The 24304-nt window shown below is 42.9% G+C and overlaps 1 protein-coding gene across 3 annotated transcripts in view; it reads left to right on the top strand.

Moving 5' to 3' along the window:
• LOC106603845 (SH3 and PX domain-containing protein 2B) overlaps nt 1-24304 on the top strand; it is a 60151-nt gene that overhangs the window by 10217 nt on the left and 25630 nt on the right. For all 3 annotated transcript variants that reach the window (XM_014198031.3, XM_014198032.3, XM_014198030.3), the window contains exons 3-4: nt 9818-9893; nt 16868-16944. In XM_014198031.3, the coding sequence (XP_014053506.2) occupies nt 9818-9893; nt 16868-16944 (153 nt within the window). The remainder of the gene's footprint in view (nt 1-9817; nt 9894-16867; nt 16945-24304) is intronic.

Raw genomic sequence — 24304 nt, 5'->3', positions numbered from 1 at the left:
AGCTTATACACCTTTTCAAAATTAATTCAAATTAATTCAATTTCCTGGTATAATTTGAAGACAATAACCAAGAAATCCAATAGGGTATTATATTCTCCTTGACATAGAAGATGATCTATCATCCATAGACAGATAGGCTAAACCTTGAGGACTTTTTACTTCAGTAGGACAAATAGGATTGAGTAGTATCTTAATTCGCTCCACTCTTTTCCACCTAGCTGGCTTACTGGTGTCTCCTGCCTTTGTTTATGACTATTGAAAGTGTTTTTTAGGCAATGTCTGCCCAGCCGTCACTATGCCAGACTTGAAATGTAAGAGTTTAGTTTCACTGCTCAGTTTTTTCCCTTTTTTTTAAATTTCATTTTCTCCCTTTTAAAAAGGGTTTTGAAAACCATGTGCTGAGCCAGCACATTGCTTACAGGGCAGACCTACGCAGTGGCAGGAAATGCAAGTCTAAACCAAGCTCCTCACCTCACATGCTCTCTGTTGACATTGCTCAACAGCTAAGTAGAATGTTTTCAACAATTCCTATTGAAAACACATGACGTTGGTCTTTTTGAGTGTGATTCACTCATTTAAACCAATATTTTCCAAAACCTTAATATAAAATAACTCAAGTAAAAGTCACCCAGTAAAATTCTACTTGAGTAAAAGTATTTGGTTTAAAATATACTTAAGTGTCAAAAGTAAATGTTATTGCTAAAATATACTTAAGTATCAGAAGTAAAAGTATAAATAATTTCAAATTCCTTATATTAAGCAAAACAGAAGGCACCATTTTCTTGTTTTTTTTCTTCATGGTGTCACGGCCGTTTGAAGGATCGGACCAAAATGCAGCGTGTTTGTAGTTCCACATCTTTATTTATTCGTGAAACATAATGCAATACACTAAATACTTGAACTAACAAAAACAACAAACCGTGACGCAGAGAGAAAACACTACTCAAAATATAATCACCCACAAAAACAGGTGGGACAAACATCAACTTAAATATGACCTCCAATTAGAGACAACGATGACCAGCTGCCTCTAATTGGAGATCATACCAAACAAAACCAACATAGAAATACAACACTAGAAACTGAACATAGAAATACAAAACATAAACAAACAACCCCTGTCACGCCCTGACCTACTCTACCATAGAAAATAACCACTTACTATGGTCAGGACGTGACAGTACCCCCCCCCAACAACAAAACACAAAGGGAGGGTAGGGTACCCAGAACCTTCTTATCCAGCTCCTCCCCCCATGGAGACGGTTCGGGGCGTAACCCCCACTCCACCCACTGATCCCTCTGCTTCTTTACTACCTGACCGTGGATCGTCATTGAAAGAACCGGACTGTAGATCATTGCTAGAAGTTCTGGGCTGTAGGCCACCGCGAGAGGCTCCGGACTGGGGGGCATCGCTGGAGGCTCCGGACTGGGGGGCGTCGCAGGAGGCTCCGAACTGGGGGGCATCGCTGGAGGCTCCGGACTGGGGGCGTCGCTGGAGGCTCCGGACTTGGAGGCGTCGCTGGAGGCTCCGGACTGAGGAGCGTCGCTGTCGCTGGAGGTTCCCGGGCTGAGATCCTTCTCAATAGGTTCCGGACTGTAGGCCGTCTCAGTAGGTTCCGGACTGAAAAACGTTGCCGGAAGCTCTGGACGGGGAACTGCCGCCGGAAGCTCTGGACGGGGAATTGCCGCCGGAAGCTCTGTACGGGGAACTGCCGCCGGAAGCTCTGGACGGGGAACTGCCGCCGGAAGCTCTGGACGGGGAACTGCCGCCGGGAGCTCTGGACGAGGAACTGCCGCCGGAAGCTCTGGACGGGGAATTGCCGCCGGAAGCTCTGGACGGGGAACTGCCGCCGGAAGCTCTGGACGGGGAACTGCCGCCGGGAGCTCTGGACGGGGAACTGCCGCCGGGAGCTCTGGACGGGGAACTGCCGCCGGGAGCTCTGGACGGGGAACTGTCGCCGGAAGCTCTGGACTGGGAATGTGCACTGGAATCCTGATGCGTGGTACTGGCATGGGTGCTCGTCCAGCCACTTGCTCCTCAGCACGCCCGCTCCGTAGTTCTGCCAGTACCTCTCTTCGGAATCTTGCGTCGAGCTCCGCGCTTGCCTCCCTGCCTGTCTGCCCCACAGCTCTCTAAGCACGGGAAGTTAGATCAGGTCTCCCCCCTGACATCGCCAAACTCCCCGTGTGCCCCCCAAAAAATATTTTTGGGGGGCTGCCTCTCAGCCTTGCCTCTCGGTGCATATAGAGCCTCGTAGTATCGTCACTCCCTTTTTGCTGCTTCGATTTCCTCCCTCGGGCGACGATACTCCCCAGCCTGCCTCCAGGGTCCTTTACCATCCAAAATCTCCTCCCAAGTCCATTCCTCCAGATACTCCTTACCACGCTGCTTGGTGCTTTCTTGGTGGGTGATTCTGTCACTGCTGTTTGAAGGATCGGACCAAAATGCAGCGTGTTTGTAGTTCCACATCTTTATTTATTCGTGAAACGTAATGCAATACACTAAATACTTAAACTAACAAAAACAACAAACACCCCCTGTCACACCCTGACCTACTCTACCATAGAAAATAACCACTTACTATGGTCAGGACGTGACACATGGAGAGCCACAGTCCAACATTCAGACATAATTTACAAACGAAGCATGTGTGTTTAGTGAGTTCGCCAGATTAGAGGCAGTAGGGATGACCAGGGATGCTTGGTTGATAAGTGCGTGAATTGGACTATTTTCCTGTCCTACCAAACATTCAAAATAAAAGTACTTTTGGGTGTCAAGGAAAATGTATGGAGTAAAAATATCTTCTTAATGAATGTAGTGAAGTAAAAGTTGTAAAAAATGTAAATATTGAGTAAAGTACAGATACCCCAAAAAAACGACTTAAGTAGTACTTTAAAGTATTTTTACTTTACAGCACTGGAAATTCCAGAAAGAGATGTGGTTGTCGGAGGAGGTCTTTAACACTCATTCAGGTCCTGTTTTGAGAGGGAGACTCAGATCCAGAGAACAAAGGCCTTTGTGTCTGATGAGACTGACTGATGTAGTCACAGAAGAGGATATGAACCAGACGAATTTATAGCTGACCGTCGCAAATTAACTTACTCTCTGACCAAACAAGAATTTGCTGCCCAATGAATTAATTAATTTGATGCAGAATACTTATTTTAAGTCGCTCTGGATAAGAGTGTCTGCTAAATGACTAAAATGTAATGTAAAATGTAAGTTTGACTGTGTAGCCCTTTATTCTGTTAGGTGTCGTGATGGAGGAGTCGTGTGATGATAACCCACCGTTACTCCCCTGGCTTTGATGTCATACCTCCCAGCAGACATCACACCTGGGACCCTACATTCTTTGTGGTTTCCTTGTTTACTCATTAATGTATTAGTAATAAACAGCCATCTTTTTCGTCTGAATTAGTCAGCTAGCTAGATTCATCACACTGTGGTGCCAGTATAGTGAATGGCATTTACCATGGAAGTCAATTCTCATGGTATTCTCTTCACAGAAAATGTGTGATCAACCATCATGGTAATGCCAGCGTTTTATATGTCAGAGTAAATAACCTTCCTATCAGATCTAACTTTTAGTTTTCTGCCAGCTTCAATCTGCTCCGTGTACAATAGGCTTAAGTACAAAACACTTTAAAACTACCCAATGGGCACACACTGGTTGAATCAACGTTGTTTCCACATCATTTCAGTGAAATTATGTTGAACCAACGTTGTTTCCACATCATTTCAATGAAATTACGTGGAATAGATGTTGATTTGATGTCTGTGCCCAGTGGGTAGTCCATCACAACTAAAGTTAACAGTACCTCAGTAGGCCTACCATTGCCAAGAAAAACTCTATGTCAAATGAAGTCAGTATTTACTATTGTGTTGCTAGAACCCATTAAACCCATTCTCAGGTCATTAATGTGAGAGTTATGTGTACATGATGTAACTGGCTGTCTGCAGCAGAGACAGGGCTACATATTCACCTTAGTCAGATGGCTTTCCTCATCTGAGACATCAGCTCTGATTACAGGCCATAGACAGGGTGTTGGAGCGATGGTAGAGAGACAGTTAGGGTGTGGCTCCCCGCTAGACACATGGGAACAATTACAGCGTGTGTGGGGTATTCTCTCTCTGTCTCTCTCTCTCTCTGTCTCTCTCTCTCTCTGTCTCTCTCTCTCTCTCTCTCTGTCTCTCTCTCTCTCTCTGTCTCTCTCTCTCTATCTCTCTCTCTCTGTCTTTATCTCTGACTGTCGGTATTCCAAGTCTTAAAGTAAAAGGAGGATCTGTGAAACGAGGCATCTGCCTCTTTAGCCAGACAGATGGTTGTCATGTGTAGTCAGTCAGAGGTCTTTTTCCTCTGCCTTCTCTTTGTTCGACAGAGGAAGGAGTGGTGTAGTTGGAAGTTTGATGTAGAGCTAGGATCAATCAGAACCTCCCCTAATTGATGTCTACAGGACTGGTAATCTTAGTTCCCTGCTGATCTTTTCCTTTTCTCCTTTTTCTACACTAGTCAGTTCTTCTGTTGCTTTTGTTGGGTCACATTTTTAGAAATAGCTCAGTACATTTTCATTCCACGTCATGGATATTATTGGGTCTATTGGGATATATAATGATTTAGTTAAAAAACTAATTAAGATGTACACTTCAGTTACAGATGTAGGATCTTAATTTGACCTACAGTGCATTCGGAAAGTATTCAGACCCCTTTTGTTACATTACAGCCTTATTCTAAAATGGATTACATGTAAAAAAAAATATATATATAATAAAAAAAAATATATAATAATCCTCAGCAATCTGCACACAATACCCCATAATGATAACGTGAAAAAAAAGTTTTTGGGATATTTTTGCAAATTTATACAAATAAAATAAACAGAAATACCTTATTTCCATAAGTATTCAGACCCTTTGCTATGAGACTCGAAATTGAGCTCAGTTGCATCCTGTTTCCATTGATCATCCTTGAGATGTTTCTACAACTGTGGTAAATTCAATTGATTGTATATGGCTATATAAGCTCCCACAGTTGACATTTACATTTAAGTCATTTAGCAGACGCTCTTATCCAGAGCGACTTACAAATTGGTGGATTCACCTTATGATATCCAGTGGAACAACCACTTTACAATAGTGCATCTAAATCTTTTAAGGGGGGGGGGGGTTAGAAGGATTACTTTATCCTATCCTAGGTATTCCTTATAGAGGTGGGGTTTCAGGTGTCTCCGGAAGGTGGTGATTGACTCCGCTGTCCTGGCGTCGTGAGGGAGCTTGTTCCACCATTGGGGTGCCAGAGCAGCGAACAGTTTTGACTGGGCTGAGCAGGAACTGTGCTTCCTCAGAGGTAGGGAGGCGAGCAGGCCAGAGGTGGATGAACGCAGTGCCCTTGTTTGGGTGTAGGGACTGATCAGAGCCTGAAGGTATGGAGGTGCCGTTCCCCTCACAGCTCCGTAGGCAAGCACCATGGTCTTGTAGCGGATGCGAGCATGTGCATGCCAGAGTAAAAACCAAGACAGGATTGTGTCAAGGCACAGATCTGAGGAAGGGTACCAAAAAATGTCTGCACCAAGAGCACAGTGGCCTCCATCATTCTTAAATGGAAGAGGTTTGGAACAACCAAGACTCTTCCTAGAGTTGGCCGCCCAGCCAAACTGAGCAATTGGGGGAGAAGGGCCTTGGTCAGGGAGGTGACCAAGAACCCGATAGTCACTCTGACAGAGCTCCAGAGTTTCTCTGTGGAGATGGGAGAACCTTCCAGAAGGACAACCATCTCTGCAGCACTCCACCAATCAGGCCTTTATGGTAGAGTGGCCAGATGGAAGCCACTCCTCAGTAAAAGGCACATGACAGCCCGCTTGGAGGTTGCCAAAAGGCACCTAAAGGACTCTCAGACCATGAGAATCAAGATTATCTGGTCTGATGAAACAAAGATTTAACTCTTTGGCCTTAATGCTAAGCGTCACGTCGGGAGGAAACCTGGCACCATCCCTACGGTAAAGCATGGTGGTGGCAGAATCATGCTGTGAGGATGTTTTTCAGCGGCAGGGACTGGGAGACTAGTCAGGATCGAGGCAAAGATGAACGGAGCAAAGTACAGCGAGATCCTTGATGAAAGCCTGCTCCAGAGCGCTCAGGACCTCAGACTGGGGTGAAGGTTCACCTTCCAACACCTTCCAACAGGACAACGATACTAAGCACACAGCCAAGACAACACAGGAGTGGCGTTGGGACAAGTCTCTGAATGTCCTGAGTGGCCCAGCCAGAGCCCGGACTTGAACACAATCAAAGCATCTCTGGAGAGACCTGAAAATAGCTGTGCAGCAACACTCCCCATCCAACCTGACAGAGCTTGAGAGGATCTGCAGAGAAGAAGGGGAGAAACTCCCCAAATACAGGTGTGGCAAACTTGTTGTGTCATACCCAAGAGGACTCTAGGCTGTAATCCCTGCCAAAGGTTCTTCAATAGAGTACAGGGTCTGAACACTTATGTAAATGTGATATTTCAGTTTTTGATTTTCAATAAATTAGCAAACATTTCTAAATACCTGTTTTTGCTTTGTCATTATGGGGTTTTGTTTGTAGATTGATGAGGGGGAAAAAACTATTTAATACATTTTAGAATAAGGCTGTAAGCTAACAAGATTTGGAAAAAGTAAATGGGTCTGAATACTTTCCAAAGGCACTGTATATTGTTACAGTAAAATAATATTTTGTCCATTATGTTGCTTGATCGGTGGTTAGGCTATTAGCTGGCAAAAAGTAGGCTACATGAAAAGTGCAATACTGTTAATAGAACCGTGTGTACGTTTGGGTTTTCAGTGAATTTACAGTATGTTAATCACAAAGCTCATCTGCACATTCGGTGCAGAAAAATTCTCAGGAACAAACGATGTATTAAGCTCCTACATCTGTTTAATGATTGTCAGTTGGAACATATATAGAATTCTGCATAATAATTGACTGGGTTCGTGAAGGCGTTTGCATCTCTCAAGAGCTTTCATAGATTTTTCACGTAATAAACATGTTTAAATCTGCTTTAATAGCCACTGGGCATTTGGAACATTAGGTGGAGCTTTAGTTTCTGGAGAGATGAAGGGTTGCATATTGTAGGAAAGCATAGAGGAGAATTATGGATATCGAATGAGGAGGGGTAGGAAGTAACAATGTTGACAGTAAAGTAGTCGTATATGACTACTAAGCAGGTAGAGTTTAATGTGATGTTAACGTGAACAGTCAGTGATGTCATTAGTATAGTCAACAGACATGGTGCTATTAATTAACCATGATTGCAATCATGAGAGGGAGTGTGACATGGAGATGGGGATATAACAGTACTGATAAATCATGCCAATAATGAACATGGTATAGAAGTTGCTTTTTACTCTGTGACTGAAACATTCTTCACCTCCTTGATATCCATCCTGTCTTTGCCAAACTGGATCCAAAGTATTGGAGCACTCTGCCGTAACATTACTCTCACCTCACACGTCTTCAGTGCTCTCTCTTCTCTGCTTTCTTTGGCTTCAGCCACCTACAGACTGTTATGGTTTCTTTAACTTCCACCGACAGCCATTTGCATTGTGACTATAGCTTTACGTTGAGTTAATTTACACAGCTGCATGCAGACTGTGCATTGAGGTCAAGAGCTCTTTGCTGGTGACTGGTCCAAAGCCATACTGCTGAGTGTCATAGCAACATCATAGCACTGTAATAACAGTGAGTTATATTATAGCACTCTCTGTTGCAAGGAATGACACGTGATACTGAGAAAGCTTTACAGCTAACTGTACTGTCTTTTAACTGGTAGTAAGGCCAGTAGTAAGACATGTGTTAGAGAATCAGAGGAAATGCTCCTTCTCTGTGCAAGTCAGATACAAGCCCTTCTAAACAAGCCCGAATCCACCCATCTATTTATCCAATCTCGACTCTGCATGGACGCTGACCCTTTTTTACAAGAAGCATATGTGCACCTAAGTTGAAAAATGTAGGCGCACACAAATAAATTTGGGAGCGCAATTTAAAAATATTTGAGATATTAAAGCTAGAATCCTTAATTTTTCTAGGTGCTCCAAAATAAAAATGTCAGGTCGCACAGCAATATGCAAGTAAAATGGTCGCTCTGTGGAGGCCTGATGGAGAAGACAGGCCCATCATATGCCAGTGTTTCCATATGATGGGCCAGTAGTAATTTTCCACGAGTGCAGGAACCAAGATGCTCTAAACAGACTGTTTCGACATCACCAGCCCCACTGGCCAATCAGATCCCTGCTTGCTGCCCACATCATCAACCTAGTTGAATCATTTCAACTCTAGTCTGTTTTGTTTGTGGAAGACGGAAAACAAAAACATGAATCTACTATTTGTGAGGTCTGTCTCTAATCTATTCTCCAACACAAAGTGAATAATCCCCCCCACCTGACCAGATATGTTTGTTTTAGTTAGTAATAGTATGGAGTATGTATGCCGTTATTTCTTGTCATAAAAACGCAGTTGGTTCTGACACTGACATTCCACTCTAAGTTTAATCTAATAGCAAATGAAGAACATTCCTCTTTTCTCTGGCAGCACTTTTGTTCTCTTTGACCCCACTCAGCTTCTGGAGTACAGCCTAGCCGTCACGGCAGACAGATGCCATTATTCTATCAGATTGATGTTAATGTACTTGTTTCGTTTTTTTATCCAGGCTAGTCAATTAAGAACGAATTATTATTTACAATGAGGGCCTCAGTCACTGGTCTCACTATAGGGTGGCTGTCTTGAAAATCATACCCTGTCTTTCCCAGTACCTCTTCATTGACATTTCTCTGTATGCAGAGAAAGAGCGGTGTCCCTTAGATACCTTTTCTCTTTGTGCTCCATGATATTTGACTCGTAGTTCTGGGTACTAGGCTATAGGCTATTGTGGCGGCAGGTAGCCTAGTGGATAGAGCGTTGGGCCGGTAACCGAAAAGGTTGCTGGATCGAATCCCCGAGCTGACAAGGTAAAAATCTGTTGTTCTGCCCCTGTTCTCCGGTAGGCCGTCATTGTAAATAAGAATTTGTTCTTAAGTGATTTGCCTAGTAAAATAAAAATATCAGTAGATATGTAGAACAGTTTTCAGCTACTTTCCTCATTTTAATTGATAGACATTAGAAGTCATCATGCAGGAAGTTCAATAAAGATTTTTTCTGAAGCAACATTGTGCAGAACCCCTCAAAACGGCAAACTGCCGCTTATGGTAAACGTGAACCACCTGGGTTCTGTTGTGGTGGACCAGAGAGCAGAGGGTAGTTGATGGGTTGGCTTAGTCAGCAGGCTGGCCAAGAGTGACTAGACTGAACACTCCTCAGTGCGGTGTTGCTGTGCTGAAAGAGAGGGAAGGAGAAAGGGCTTCAAGTTCATTGGCTGACACACCCAGGGGTCTTTTCACTTGCCTCCAGCTGGGGCCTGGAACTTAAAACACAGACCTTCAGACAGGGGGAGGGGGAGGTTATTGGCTAGCGTGTAGGAAAATAACCTATAGCACCGTGGTGGGATCACTGGGAGACAGAGAGAAAGCTGCACACTGGGCTTTAAAAGGAGAAAGGAGAATATATATTTTTTTCACTATGTCAGTAGGCCTTTGCTAACAGGCCACGAAGCATATGTAGCCTAGCTACCTCAACCAAGAAGAATTACCATCTGTTGTGTGGATTTCTTATCATTGGCAGAACCAGTCCTTTTAGGAATTGCTGAATTGTAAAAATGTACAAGCCTCCCCCTGCCCCATGCAGTGATGTTGTTGTGTGATAGCAGGTGTTGTTTAACTCCTTGTGTTTTTGCCACTGTGCTTTCAGATGGAGCTTCTGGATAAGTTCCCTGTGGAAGGAGGGCAGAAAGACCCCAAGCGGAGAATCATCCCTTTTCTACCAGGTAAGAGTGTAGCCCTTTCCTGCAGTCAATGACCAAAAGAGCCACATTTGACCTCATGGGTGGAATGTTCTTAAATGTTTTTATAATTTCATAATTCATGAAAAAAAGAATGTTTTAATTATGCGGTGTTTCTATGTCAAACAGTTTTGTTATAGTTCAGTCTTCTGTGATGTATATAATGTGTAATATTGGGATGCAAACTCAACATTCTATACATTACAACTCTATATCTGACATGGTACAGGTGTCTTCTTTTTAAGCCCATGACCATGAGTCTGAGGTGTATACTTTTAAAGTAGATTTGTTTAAGACTACCACGAATCAGTCTGTGTGACCCTGATTTAGCTCACTACAGGAAAAGGTTAAACAACACACTGCTACTGACTGACAGTCTCAGCTCATGTGGTGCCGTCAACAAAGCAGCAGAGTTAACAGAGTACGAAGAAAGTAAGAGCTGCTACGTTGCACCCTGTGAAATCCACACCTCTCATGAGCTCACTATTTCCCTTACCGAGCACGGTTTTGTTTTTCCATTTATAAACTGAATGGCAATTTTGTAAATTGCTACTCGTTTTAGTTCCTCCCTCCAATACTGTCCATCAAACACTAAGCATGAGGGGCCCAGATTGAATTAGGATTGGACACACGTATTAGCAACTCTTGAAACAAGACCGTTTAGTGTCTCATGAGAGTAATCCATGTGAGGCTTATGGGGAAGAACTCTAGAACTCTAGAACTGTAGAACTGAGAGGGACGGAGAGGGAGACGGAGAGGGAGACGGAGAGGGAAACGGAGAGCGAGACAGAGAGAAAGAGAGAAAGAGAGGCAACGAGAGGAGGAGACCAACCAGGGAGACTAGACCACATTACTCCCACATTCTTCTTCTCCGCTGATTCATATATTGTTGTAAATGCTTCAGACATGTAGGCTCATTGCTCATACATCTGTGAGGAAAGATTAATTCTGAGCACTCAAATCCCAAATAAAATAAAATTGTATTTATCACTTGCTTCATAAACAACAGGTGTAGACTAACAGTGAAATGCTTACTTTCTGGCCCTTCCAACAAAGCAAAGAGAAGAAAAAGCAGAAATAAAAATAATAACACATCTATTGTTTGGCTTTATCCATAGGGTACCAGTACCGAGTCGATGTGCAGGGGTATGAGGTAATTGAAGTAGATATGTATATATAGGTAGGGATAACTAGGCAACAGGATAGATAATAAACGGTAACAGCAGCGTATGTGATGATTCAAAAGGGTCAATGCAGATAGTCCGGTTAGCTATTGGTTAACTATTTAACTAGCTATTTAGCAGTCTTATGGCTTGGGGGTAGAAGTTCAGAACCACGTTCAGGTTCTTTCTGTGTTCTAAACTCCCACTAGTTCCATTCCCACAGAGTAGATGTCAACATCCAGGCCTGCTGTCTTGAGTTATGTTTGTCTCCCCTTCTTGAATGAAATGAAATTGAAGTGAGCAGCTCAACATTTTTTCAGGTGGTTCCCATTTGAACTCCTACGTCTTCCCCTCCCTCCCCCCTCCTCCCTCCCCCCCTCCTCCACCCCCTCGTCTTTCAGAACAGGACCAGAAAGACATTCTGTTAGCTGTCTTGTAGTCACAGACTGACTTCTTCAGCTCTTTACAAACTGTGGCATGGCCTGATTTGCACAGCAGATTTCTGTCTGCACTCACAACCACATGGTCAGGGCAAGCAGTCTCAGACCAACGGGCCAATCTGGTCGACTCAGACCAAACCAACAAGACACGGAAGTGGTTTTCCTGTCAGGGCTTGGTTTGTACTTTAAGGCCTCTCGTTTTGTTTTCACTTATTTGGCCTCTTAGGATCAGCAAAGTGGTTCTGTTTGCATCTGCAAAATGTCCGCTCAGTGTTTTCCTGCCTCACCGTGGTTATGATTCTGGATATGAGTCGCCAGTCGACTTCTTCAACGTTGTGAATGAGAACAGTTGATCAACTGTTGACAGAGGACTTCATGATGAATGTTTTTATATCCAGGCTGTCTGGTTGGCTGACAACCTCAGTGACTTTCACAGCAGGAGCTTCTGTATGTCAGCCTCCACACACAGCTTCATTTATTCATATCAGGAGCAAACTTGCTCTTTTGACTTCAAACATGCCAGCTACACAAATAGTTCCATGGAACTGAATAATTCAATGGAACTAAATAAATTGGATCCTTCTATTGTCCCTGTTAAGCAGACCATATTTATGTCCACTTGTGTAGCAATATCATATTGTACAACCGTTAGGATTGTACAGAGAAATACAAACATTGTATTTTTTTTTAAATTTGACATAGTTCTACATATCTACTGATATTTTTATTTAACTAGGCAAGTCAGTTAAGAACAAATTCTTATTTTCAATGACAGCCTAGGAACAGTGGGTTAATTGCCTTGTTCAGGGGCAGAACGACAGATTTTTACCTTGTCACCTCGGGGATTCGATCTTGCATCCTTTTGGTTACTAGTCCAATGCTCCAACCACTATTGTTGTACTTCAAATCAAATCAAATTTATTTTTATATAGCCCTTCGTACATCAGCTGATATTCTCAAAGTGCTGTACAGAAACCCAGCCTAAAACCCCAAACAGCAAGCAAAGCATGTGAAAGAAGCACGGTGGCTAGGAAAAACTCCCTAGGAAAAACTCCCTAGAAAGGCCAAAAACCTAGGAAGAAACCTAGAGAGGAACCAGGCTATGAGGGGTGGCCAGTCCTCTTCTGGCTGTGCAGGGTGGATATTATAACAGAACATAGTCAAGATGTTAAAATGTTAAAATGTTCATAAATGGCCAGCATGGTCAAATAATAATAATCATAGTAGTTGTCGAGGGTGCAACAAGCACGTCCGGTGAACAGGTCAGGGTTCCATAGCCGCAGGCAGAACAGTTGAAACTGGAGCAGCAGCACGGCCAGGTGGACTGGGGACAGCAAGGAGTCATCATACCAGGTAGTCCTGAGGCATGGTCCTAGGGCTCAGGTCCTCCGAGAGAAAGACAGAAAGAGAGAAAGAGAGAATTAGAGAGAGCATATTTAAATACACACAGGACACCGGATAAGACAAGAGAAATACTCCAGATGTAACAGACTGACCCTAGCCCCCCGACACATAAACTACTGCAGCATAAATACTGGAGGCTGAGACGGGAGGGATCAGAAGACACTGTGGCCCCATCCGATGACACCCCCGGACAGGGCCAAACAGGCAGGATATAACCCCACCCACTTTGCCAAAGCACAGCCCCCACACCACTAGAGGGATGTCTCCAACCACCAACTTACCGTCCTAAGACAAGGCCGAGTATAGCCCACAACGATCTCCGCCATGGCACAACCCAAGGGGGGGGCGCCAACCCAGACAGGAAGACCACGTCAGTGACTCAACCCACTCAAGTGACGCACCCCTCCCATGGACGGCATGGAAGAACACCAGTAGGCCAGTGACTCAGCCCCTGTAAAAGGGTTAGAGGCAGAGAATCCCAGTGGAAAGAGGGGAACCGGCAAGGCAGAGACAGCAAGGGCGGTTCGTTGCTCCAGCCTTTCCGTTCACCTTCACACTCCTGGGCCAGACTATACTTAATCATAGGACCTACTGAAGAGATAAGTCTTCAGTAAAGACTTAAAGGTTGAGACTGAGTCTGCGTCTCTCACATTGGTAGGCAGACCATTCCATAAAAATGGAGCTCTATAGGAGAAAGCCCTGCCTCCAGCCGTTTGCTTAGAAATTCTAGGGACAATTAGGAGGCCTGCGTCTTGTGACCGTAGCGTACGTGTAGGTATGTACGGCAGGACCAAATCGGAAAGATAGGTAGGAGCAAGCCCATGTAATGCTTTGTAGGTTAGCAGTAAAACCTTGAAATCAGCCCTTGCCTTAACAGGAAGCCAGTGTAGGGAGGCTAGCACTGGAGTAATATGATCACATTTTTTGGTTCTAGTCAGGATTCTAGCAGCCGTATTTAGCACTAACTGAAGTTTATTTAGTGCTTTATCCGGGTAGCCGGAAAGTAGAGCATTGCAGTAGTCCAGCCTAGAAGTAACAAAAGCATGGATTAATTTTTCTGCGTCATTTTTGGACAGAAAATTTCTGATTTTTGCAATGTTACGTAGATGGAAAAAAGCTGTCCTTGAAACAGTCTTGATATGTTCTTCAAAAGAGAGATCAGGGTCCAGAGTAACGCCGAGGTCCTTCACAGTTTTATTTGAGACGACTGTACAACCATCCAGATTAATTGTCAGATTCAACAGAAGATCTCTTTGTTTCTTGGGACCTAGAACAAGCATCTCTGTTTTGTCCGAGTTTAAAAGTAGAAAGTTTGCAGCCATCCACTTCTTTATGTCTGAAACACAGGCTTCTAGCGAGTGCAATTTTTGGCCTTCACCATGTTTCATTGAAATGTACAGCTGTGTGTCGTCCGCATAGCAGTGAAATTTAACATTATGTTTTCGAATGACATCCCAAAGAGGTAAAATATATAGTGAAAACAATAGTGGTCCTAAAACGGAACCTTGAGGAACACCGAAATTTACAATTGATTTGTCAGAAGACAAACCATTCACAGAGACAAACTGATATCTTTCCGACAGATAAGATCTAAACCAGGCCAGAACTTGTCCATGTAGACCAATTTGGGTTTCCAATCTCTCCAAAAGAATGTGGTGATCGATGGTATCAAAAGCGGCACTAAGATCTAGGAGCACGAGGACAGATGCAGAGCCTCGGTCTGACCACCTTCAAGGTCATTTACCACCTTCACAAGTGCAGTCTCAGTGCTATGATGGGGTCTAAAACCAGACTGAAGCGTTTCGTATACATTGTTTGTCTTCAGGAAGGCAGTGAGTTGCTGTGCAACAGCTTTTTCAACAATTTTTGAGAGGAATGGAAGATTCGATATAGGCCGATAGTTTTTTATAATTTTTGGATCAAGATTCGGCTTTTTCAAGAGAGGCTTTATTACTGCCACTTTTAGTGAGCTTGGTACACATCCGGTGGATAGAGAGCCGTTTATTATGTTCAACATAGGAGGGCCAAGCACAGGAAGCAGCTCTTTCAGTAGTTTAGTTGGAATAGGGTCCAGTATGCAGCTTGAGGGTTTGGAGGCCATGATTATTTTCTTGAGTGCAGTGTGCCGGTAAACATACCAGGCCTTTCTACAGCAACGTATGAAGTGGCTGTATTCAAGAGTCAGCATCTGGGACTTCTGTAATTACTAAACACACCTACCATCTATCTAGCCTTTCCTTGGAAATATCTCTTCCCAGCACTCTGCCTCAAACTCAATTCATGAGCCAACTCTGTAAACATTAGTGGTGGAGAATGATTGCAGATGATGATAGAAGAAACACACTCACTTTTTTTTCTTGTTTGGGAGATCAAGTTTAACGAATTTAAACTGGGCCATACTTGGTTAGGGAAATATCTTATTGGATGGAGCTAGTCTCCCAAGAGGACAGATTTGTTGAATATTTTGTTGAATATTTAATATTTATTTATTTTTATCTCAGCTCTTAATGATTGCATCCAGAACAAATGAAGATTTTAAAGGATTTATATAATCATCTGCCCATTCAATAGGGACACTACTGTTTCACATGAAAGTTTCCTGTGGCTTTCCTGACCTGGGGTGTCTTGTGTTGAGTAGAGAGCCTGAGAGAAGAGGCTCCTCCCTGTTCCCGCTCTCTCTTTCCAGACTTACAGTCTCTCTCTGGGCAACAAAAGCTGTTTGATACCCAGCTGGCCACTCTGGCCCAGGTTTGAATCTGTACTGTAACAGCAGCAGACATTTTATTTTTCCCTAAGCTGAGCATGTGGCACATACAAAATGGGTGGGAAGTGTTGAGTCAACACTTTTCCCTTGACCCAGATAGCTTGGAAATGGATCCCCTGTATAATACTTATATTTCACTTTGTATGTCTTATTTGTGACCGGGTTAGCAGTCTTAACAAATATCATAAGCCCCTTGATAAGGAGATACAGTCATTTCTAAGATCACTCTTTTTGACCTGATATTTTACTGGCCTGACTTAATACCTCGGTCCCATGGCTCTGTAATGTAAAGCCCTCAGTAAATTTACAAGCGGGTCCTGCATGGTTAAAGGAGAGAGAGGTACCAGTCTGCTCCCAACTTCCTGCATACCAGAAGAAAACTTAATAGGTTTTCTGAGATCTATTTGTATCCATTTCTTGTTATTGTTCCAGTGACCCAAATCCAGACTCCCGGCGGTGGCCATTTTTGTGTCTGTACGATAAGAACGGAATATAGATGCCATCCACTATATGATAAAGAAGGCCAACAATTCACAGTGCACTTAATGACTTTCATTGTGCTGTCAGAGTTGGGTTATTAATGAGGCCACTGTATTGGCCTAAGATAGTATCTGTGCAATATAATGGACTGGACTGGAGTCTCTACACAAGCCCACTCTATGTAGACAAGTCATTGTCCTTCACAACTGTAACATACATACTATGTAAGCCTACTGTTACCATTCCAAATGTACCATGAGATCATTTGTTGGGAATAAAGTTAATCAGTCTTTAGTCTAGATTAGTGTGTTTCTTTAGGAGCACAGTATCAGCTGGACCTTGAAAGGTTTTTAATAACGTTCCTGAATGGTTAAATGTCCATGTAGCCTACATGTTATACTGCATGGGAAGGTATCTAGTGTAGGCTTTTTAGAAAAAGTCAGTACAGTATATTCAGGAAAAACCGAGTAGTGCAGTTATGGAGTATTTATCACGTTGTATGCCTACTTGTATAATTGCCACAACTACTGTGAATCGACACCATTGAAAAGGAAAACAAGTAATGAATACTCATACAGTTTGAGTATTTCTTAAAGATAGCTTGAGGCCATGGTTGAGGACTGGGATAAGAGGGGAGGCTAGAGGGCTGGGTATCTTTGGAAGACATAAACTGTAGATCCTAAAGAATGGTTTTCTTCTTCCTTCCAGGGAAGATCCTGTTCAGGAGAAGCCATATCAGGGATGTGGCCATGAAGCGCCTGAGGCCTATCAACGAGTACTGCAGGGTGAGTACTGGCTCAGCTGGTGGGGAAATTCAGGGGTATTAAAGCTTTCACACTCACACGTCATGGAAGAAACAACAATAGGGCCCAGGCCTGAATCCCTAACAGCAAGCTAAAACTTAGGAACCGAAAGAAACCTGGAGGGGAACCAAATCCTTGGGTATTTGGACCATATCTCTGTGGTAGATAGAGGTCCAGATTAGAGCTAGGAATGCATCCTTGAGCCTGCTTCCCAGAACCTTCCCTCACGTGGTTCAGTTCACAGATCAAATTTGAACATTTTAGTCATTTAGCGTACGCTCTTATCCAGAGCGACTTACAGGAGCAATTAGGGTTAAGTGCCTTGCTCAAGGGCACATCGACATATTTTTCACCTTGTCGGCTCAGGGATTTGAACCAGCAACACTCTAACCAATAGGCTGCCTTTCTGCCACCCAAAACAATTGAACAAGGACTCCTGTTGTTTAGAAATCCAAGTATGTGCTCTGTGATAGACACAGCAGTGAGGGCTTTCAGATAGCATGGCTGTCAGAGTGAGACTGTCTTGAATTCCATGCACCCACCAGCTATGATTCCCAGAGGCCAGAGTCACATCTAGTTCCACTGACCTGTCATATCCATTCTCTGCTTTGCTTTAGTTGATGTGTTTCTCTATACAAATACCCAATACACTTGGAATGTTGGAAACATGCATATTCTCTATGTTTATCATTGCCCAATGGGAAATATAAGATAACGAACTCATTCCTCCTCGAAAATATATTTTCTTCAGGAATTAGACATTGAGGAAACTGAAGGCAGTCTGGAACATGGCTGACTGAGACAAAACAAAGCAGAGTCTGTGTTTTGCTCTTTGTGGGAAGGGAAAGAAGAATCCACCTCTGTGGCGGGCGGGCGGTAGTGGTGCTGTGGTATCACTGTGGGAACCTATCTGTCCACTATGCAGGGCAGAGGTTATGAGCAGTGCTGAGCTAGCCCCAGTCAGCAACATCACCAGGCCTTGTGTTTCATTTTAAAGGGCTGCCCTATAAACTGCCTTTTTTGCCTGGTAACTGTTTTGCAAGGTGGTCATGCTCAGTCATGCTCTTAAAAACAACATATTCCCTGGCATGTTGCAAGAGAGCCTTTGTTTATGAAGCCAGGTCACTGTTGAGAGAGATGGGGTACACATGTCTTGGGAGGGGGAGGCCTAGGGGTCAGGATACCTCAGTGGGTCGTATTGGGATGTACAGGACAGCAGGCAGGGTCAGGGTAGGCAGAGGTAAATAATCTAGAGGTGGGGCAAAGGTACAGGACGGCAGGCTCAGTGTCAGGACAGGCAAGAGTCAAAACCAGGAGGGCAAGAAAAGAGAGACTGGGGAAAAGCAGGAGCTGAGACAAAAACGCTGGTTGATTTGACAGACAAGACGAACTGGCACAGACAGACAGAGAACACAGGTATAAATACACAGGGGATAATGGGGAAGATGGGCGACACCTGGAGGGGGGTGGAGACGAGCACAAGGACAGGTGAAGCGGATCAGGGCGTAACAATATGAATAGTTTCAGACTTCTATACAAGGTTATTATAGTAAACTAAATCTGAAACTAAAATGAAAGCTAATCATGAAAAAACTATTTAGGTAATGAAAATAAAATAATTAACAAATCCGTTTGAAAAATTTAAACTATGCTAAAGCTATTATCTTTAGCATTATTAAATTAAAAACATCATGAATTATGCAAAAATCGAATTGGAGTTTTCAAGCTTTTGTGGGGTTTTCAAGCTATTGAAGCTGGTGGGTATAAATGTGATTTTTTTTAATGGAGGTCATTGAGAGAGTATCGAATTTGCTCAATATAAAATGTAATTGATCATTTGGAATGTTTAGGCTGTTACGAATGTACTGATACAAGTAGGCACACGTGGCATTCTGGCAACTTTGAGAAAAACATTGTGTCTGTTGTTCATAAGCATATCTGCCCGTTCATTGGCTAGAATGTCTATCTAACCTATGACCTGACCCATCACCTTATGTATTACTGCCCCCTAGTCTCAAGAAGTTCCATCCCAAAAAACACACCAAAAATCTCTAAAACCCAAGTGACTCGTAGTCTCTAAGGATTCTTTCTGACCCTCACACTAAAACCAAAACTGAAACCAAATAATCAAAAAAATATATATTTTTATACGACTAAAACAAAATCAAATCTAGCAAATCTGGTCTGAAAACGAACTGAAACTAAACTGAATAGAAATATAAACAAATATAAAATCACAACACTATGCTTCTATTAAATAGAACTACTGGTCTGTAGTCACGTTTTCCATTGTTGTGGGTTTCATAGAGGACTATAATATATACAGTAGCTTGCGAAAGTATTAATCCCCCTTGGCATTTTTGCCTTACAACCTGGAATTCAACTGGATTTTCTGGGGGTTTGTATCATTTGATTTACAAAACATGCCTACCACTTTAAAGATGCAAAATATTTTTTATTGTGAAACAAACAAGAAATAAGACCAAAAAAACTGAAAACTTGAGTGTGCATAACTATTCATCCCCCCAAAGTCAATACTTTGTAGAGCCACCTTCTGCAGCAATTACAGCTGCAAGTCTCTTGGGGTATGTCTCTATAAGCTTGGCACATCTAGCCTCTCTGATTTTTGCCCATTCTTCAAGGCAAAACTGCTCCAGCTCCTTCAAGTTGGATGGGTTCCTGCTGGTGTACAGCAATCTTTAAGTCATACCACAGATTCTCAATTGGATTGAGGTCTGGGCTTTGACTAGGCCATTTCAAGACACTTAAATGTTTCCCCTTAAATCACTCGAATGTTGCTTTAGCAGTGTGCTTAGGGTCAATGTCCTGCTGGAAAGTAAACCTCTGTCCCAGTCTCAAATCTCTGGAAGACTGAAACAGGTTTCCCTCAAGAATTTCCCTGCATTTAGCGCCATCCATCATTCTTTCAATTATGACCAGTTTCCCAGTCCCTGACGATTTAAAAACATCCCCACAGCATGATGCTGCCACCACCATGCTTCTTGGTGGGGATGGTGTTCTCGGGGTGATGAGAGGTGTTGGGTTTGCGCCAGACATAGCATTTTCCTTGATGGCCAAAAAGCTCAATTTTAGTCTCATCTGACCAGAGTACCTTCTTCCATATGTTTGGGGAGTCTCCCACATGCCTTTTGGTGAACACCAAACGTGTTTGTTTATTTTTTTCTTTAAGCAATGGCTTTTTTTCTGGCCACTCTTCTGTAGAGCCCAGCTCTGTGGAGTGTACAGCTTCAGGTGGTCCTATGGACAAATACTCCAATCTCCGCTGTGGAGCTTTGCAGGTCCTTCAGGGTTATCTTTGGTCTCTTTGTTGCCTCTCTGATTAATGCCCTCCTTGCCTGGTCCGTGAGTTTTGGTGGGCGGCTCTCTCTTGGCAGGTTTGTTGTGGTGCCATATTCTTTCAATTTTTTTAAATAATGGATGTAATGGTGCTCTGTGGGATTGTCACGTCCTGACCCTTGTAAGAGGTCATTTTCCATAGTAGAGTGGTCAGGGCGTGACAGGTGGGTGTTTTGGGTGGTTTTGGTTTTCTGTTTCTATGTGGGGTTTTCTAGATTTCTATTTCTATTTTTTTGTTTTCTATGTTTTGGCCAGGTATGGTTTCCAATCAGAGGCAGCTTTCTATCGTTGTCTCTGATTGGAAGCCATACTTAGGCAGCCTGTTTTTCATGTGTGGGTGTGGGTAGTTGTTTTCCGTTTTGTCAAGTGTACCTTACGGAACTGTTGTCAGTCGTTTGTTGTTTTGTTGAAGTGTTTTTTCATGAAAGAAAAGAATGAGCACTATACACGCTGCACCTTGGTCTCCTTTAGATGACCCACGTTACAGGGATGTTCAAAGTTTAGGAGCCAGCCCTGATCTGTTCTTCTCAACGACTTTGTCTCTGACCTGTTTGGAGAGCTTCTTGGTCTTCATGGTGCCCCTTGCTTAGTGGTGCCCCTTGCTTAGTGGTATTGCTGACTCTGGAGCTTTTCAGAACAGGTGTATATATACTGAGATCATGTGACAGATCATGTGACACTTAGATTGCACACATATGGACTTTAGTTAACTAATTATGTGACTTCTGAAGGTAATTGGTTGCACCAGATCTTATTTAGGGGCTTCATGGTAAAGGGGGTGAATACATATGCACACACCACTTTTCCGTTTTTTTTTTTTTTTTTAAACAAGTAATTTTTTTTATTTCACTTCACCAATTTGGACTATTTTGTGTATGTCCATTACATGAAATCCAAATAAAAATATTTTTATATTACAGGTTGTAATGGAACAAAATAGGAAAAACGCCAAGGGGGATGAATACTTTTGCAAGGCACTGTAGATCTATTAACATCCACAATACAAATGAAGACATTGAAGTAAAAAAATCTAAATATCAAAATGTGTTTTATTGTCACCTAAAATGTACCTGAAATATGTTTTAGGTGTTGTTTTGAAATGTGTTGTTGTTTTACAAATACTTGAATACAACTCCTCTCTTCTCTGTCTGAGGGCTAAAAGGGAAATGTCCAAAGTGTTCAACTTCATATTTATCATCTCCAGCACTAGGAAGTAGAACATTTTAGAAATGTCCCTTTAACAAAGTAATCTGGTAATACTGTAGCTTTGGATAATTCAATGTCTAGCCCTACGACCACCTGTATAGTATGATGTATCGTCTCCTCAGGCTCTGTTGACTGTGTTGGTGGCTTGCCCTTTATCAGCTGCCCTAACCTGTATGATATACCCTACTACTCATACTGCTTCTTGTTAGTGAAGTGACAGGTGAATCATCCACTCCCTGGCCAGTCAGCCCCCGCCCTGGCTCTTTAACCCCTGGGTGCGGGACTTTGAAGGGGGAGTGGGAGTCAGATCAAAGGTCTGTGGTTCTGCCAGGTCACGCTGGCTGGTTTGTAGGGATGGGGGTGGGGGGGCTGGTCAGGCTGACAGAGGGAAACGTAGGTGTTTACTTTATGGTTCATTTCATGTTTGGCTCGGAGGATCACCATTTCACCTTTCTGTCAAATTCTGAGTGAAGCATGAACCTGACTCACATGGAATTCCCCATGCTGGAGTTTCTGCTTATAGGAAAGGAGAGGTTGATGCCTGGAGAATATATAAGTTTCAAGTATCAACCTTCTATTTTATTAGTCGTATGTACGGGAAGGATGCACATAGTATACATCGTCCAATGAAATACTTACTTGCAGGTTCCTGCTCAACAATGCAACAACAATAAGAAATAATACAAGATAAGAATATGAACATAAAGTAAGTGGCTCAGTGGAGTATAATACATATTTTAGCATAAGTATAATTCTGGAAGCACAATGTATGCTCCAATATTTACTCCAATGTTTTGGGGAAGAGGGGATTGGGATTGGGGAGCAAGTTAGATTTTATTTAACTTTTTATTTAATCAGGGGAGCCCATTGAAACCAGGGTCTCATTTTCAATGATATGTAGTCCATCTGAAACAAGTGTTTAAATTGTGCAGTATTTAGCTATCATAATCTTGTGTGTGTGCGTGTGTGTGCGTGTGTGTGTGTGTGTGTGTGTGTGTGTGTGTGTGTGTGTGTGTGTGTGTGTGTGTGTGTGTGTGTGTGTGTGTGTGTGTGCGTGCGTGCGCGTGCATGCGCGTGTGTGCGCGCGCGCATCTGTGAGTGAGTGCATGTGTGCAGAGAATCACAGCAGGTGGTCAGTCCAGTTCAAGTGTTCAGCAGTCTGATGGCTTGTAGATAGAAACTGACTCTGAGTCTGTTGGTATCAGACCTCATGCCCCGATACCGTCTGCCCGACGGTAAGGGAGTAAACAGCTGGTGTCTGGGGTGTGTGGGGTCCTTGATGGTGCTGCAGGCCTTCCTCAAGCACCGGTTCCAGATGTTCTGGATGGACCATATACAGTAGGGTTGCACTCAAGTTGTACGCTATTACCGCTATTGTACCCTATTACTGCTGTTGTACCCTATTACCGCTGTTGTACCCTATTACCGCTGTTGTACCCTATTACCGCTGTTGTACCCTATTACCGCTGTTGTACCCTATTACCACTGTTGTACCCTATTACCGCTGTTGTACCCTATTACTGTTGTTGTACCCTATTGCTGCTGTTGTTCCCTTAAATCTATCACATCCCACAACTATCCCAGACTATGTTTGGAAAATTAATACACTTTTATACTATGGGGGATAGTAGATTAACATAGGCTAGTGCTTTTGCTGTTCGTTAGACCTACTCATATTGTTGGCTGATGAAAGGTAAATGTGGACAGTTCTTCCAATATCTTCCATATGTGTCTCGTAATTAGATACGAACGCTCGCAGTTGCGTCCCCGATGTGTCTGTCTTCACCTGTAGCCTGTGAGAAAAACCTGATCACATGACGGAAAGCCATGTGAGTGAGAGGTGTTTCGGCACGCAGCCGGGAGAAGGAAATTATAATTATTATATTCAGCCCAAGGGCACAACGGCCACTGACCACAAAAGGCATGGATTTTTTTTAGGGGGCATTATGGCCACACAGAGGGAAAGCTGGGAAATTCGAGGCATTATCAAATTGCTTGTCAAATTGTGAATGAGAGACTGATTAAGTGTGTGCAGCCTGCGCAAAAACCCAAAGCAGAGCTCATGCCTTTCATGCGACTTTTTTCAAATCATCATAAGTCGCATCATGCAGCCTTAGACTGTATTAAAAATCTAAACGAATAGCCCAACATTTGTATCACAACTAAAGTTACATAAACAATTCTAAATTAAGCACATAGGAGTACCTGTTTCTTTGTTAAACGTTCAACACAGAATAGCCGCATGGCGCACTCCCTCAAATAGTTTGGAGAAAATATCCTTTCTATTTTATTCAGCTATGTTCAATTGTACTCTTCATACTATAAAATAATGTCAAGGAATTCTAAGCAAATCTTGTCTGCTAAATGAACTAGTGTAGCCCACAGCCACATGGCAGATCAGGGCCTAACATACTGTAAGGACAACTCCGAGTATGCTATTCTGTTCTTCTGAAATAGACTACATTTTCTTCATAGCATGTTTCTTTAGACTTGTCTAAAAAAAATAATGGATTTATTGTGAAGGTGTAGGCTATATTACATGGATTTATTAGACTTTTTAAAATGTAGATGTTCCAAAGGTCTGCATCAGTGGCTTGTAGGCTATGCGTGGAAGCCAGGAGATGCTAAATGTGTTTATGTTAATTAACGGTCAATTACCGTGAGACCGGCAGTTATTTGCTTGACAATCACCCGGATGACAAAATTTCATAACCATCACAGCTCTAGTTGTACCATATTATTGGTGTTGTACCCTATTATTGGTGTTGTACCGTATTAT

The sequence above is a fragment of the Salmo salar genome, chromosome 04 (assembly GCF_965601325.2).
Source record: "Salmo salar chromosome 04, fSalSal1, whole genome shotgun sequence".
NCBI classification, from domain to species: Eukaryota; Metazoa; Chordata; class Actinopteri; order Salmoniformes; family Salmonidae; genus Salmo; species Salmo salar.
The sequence above is the reverse complement of the archived record's forward strand: the minus strand, read 5'-3'. Positions and strand labels throughout refer to the sequence as shown.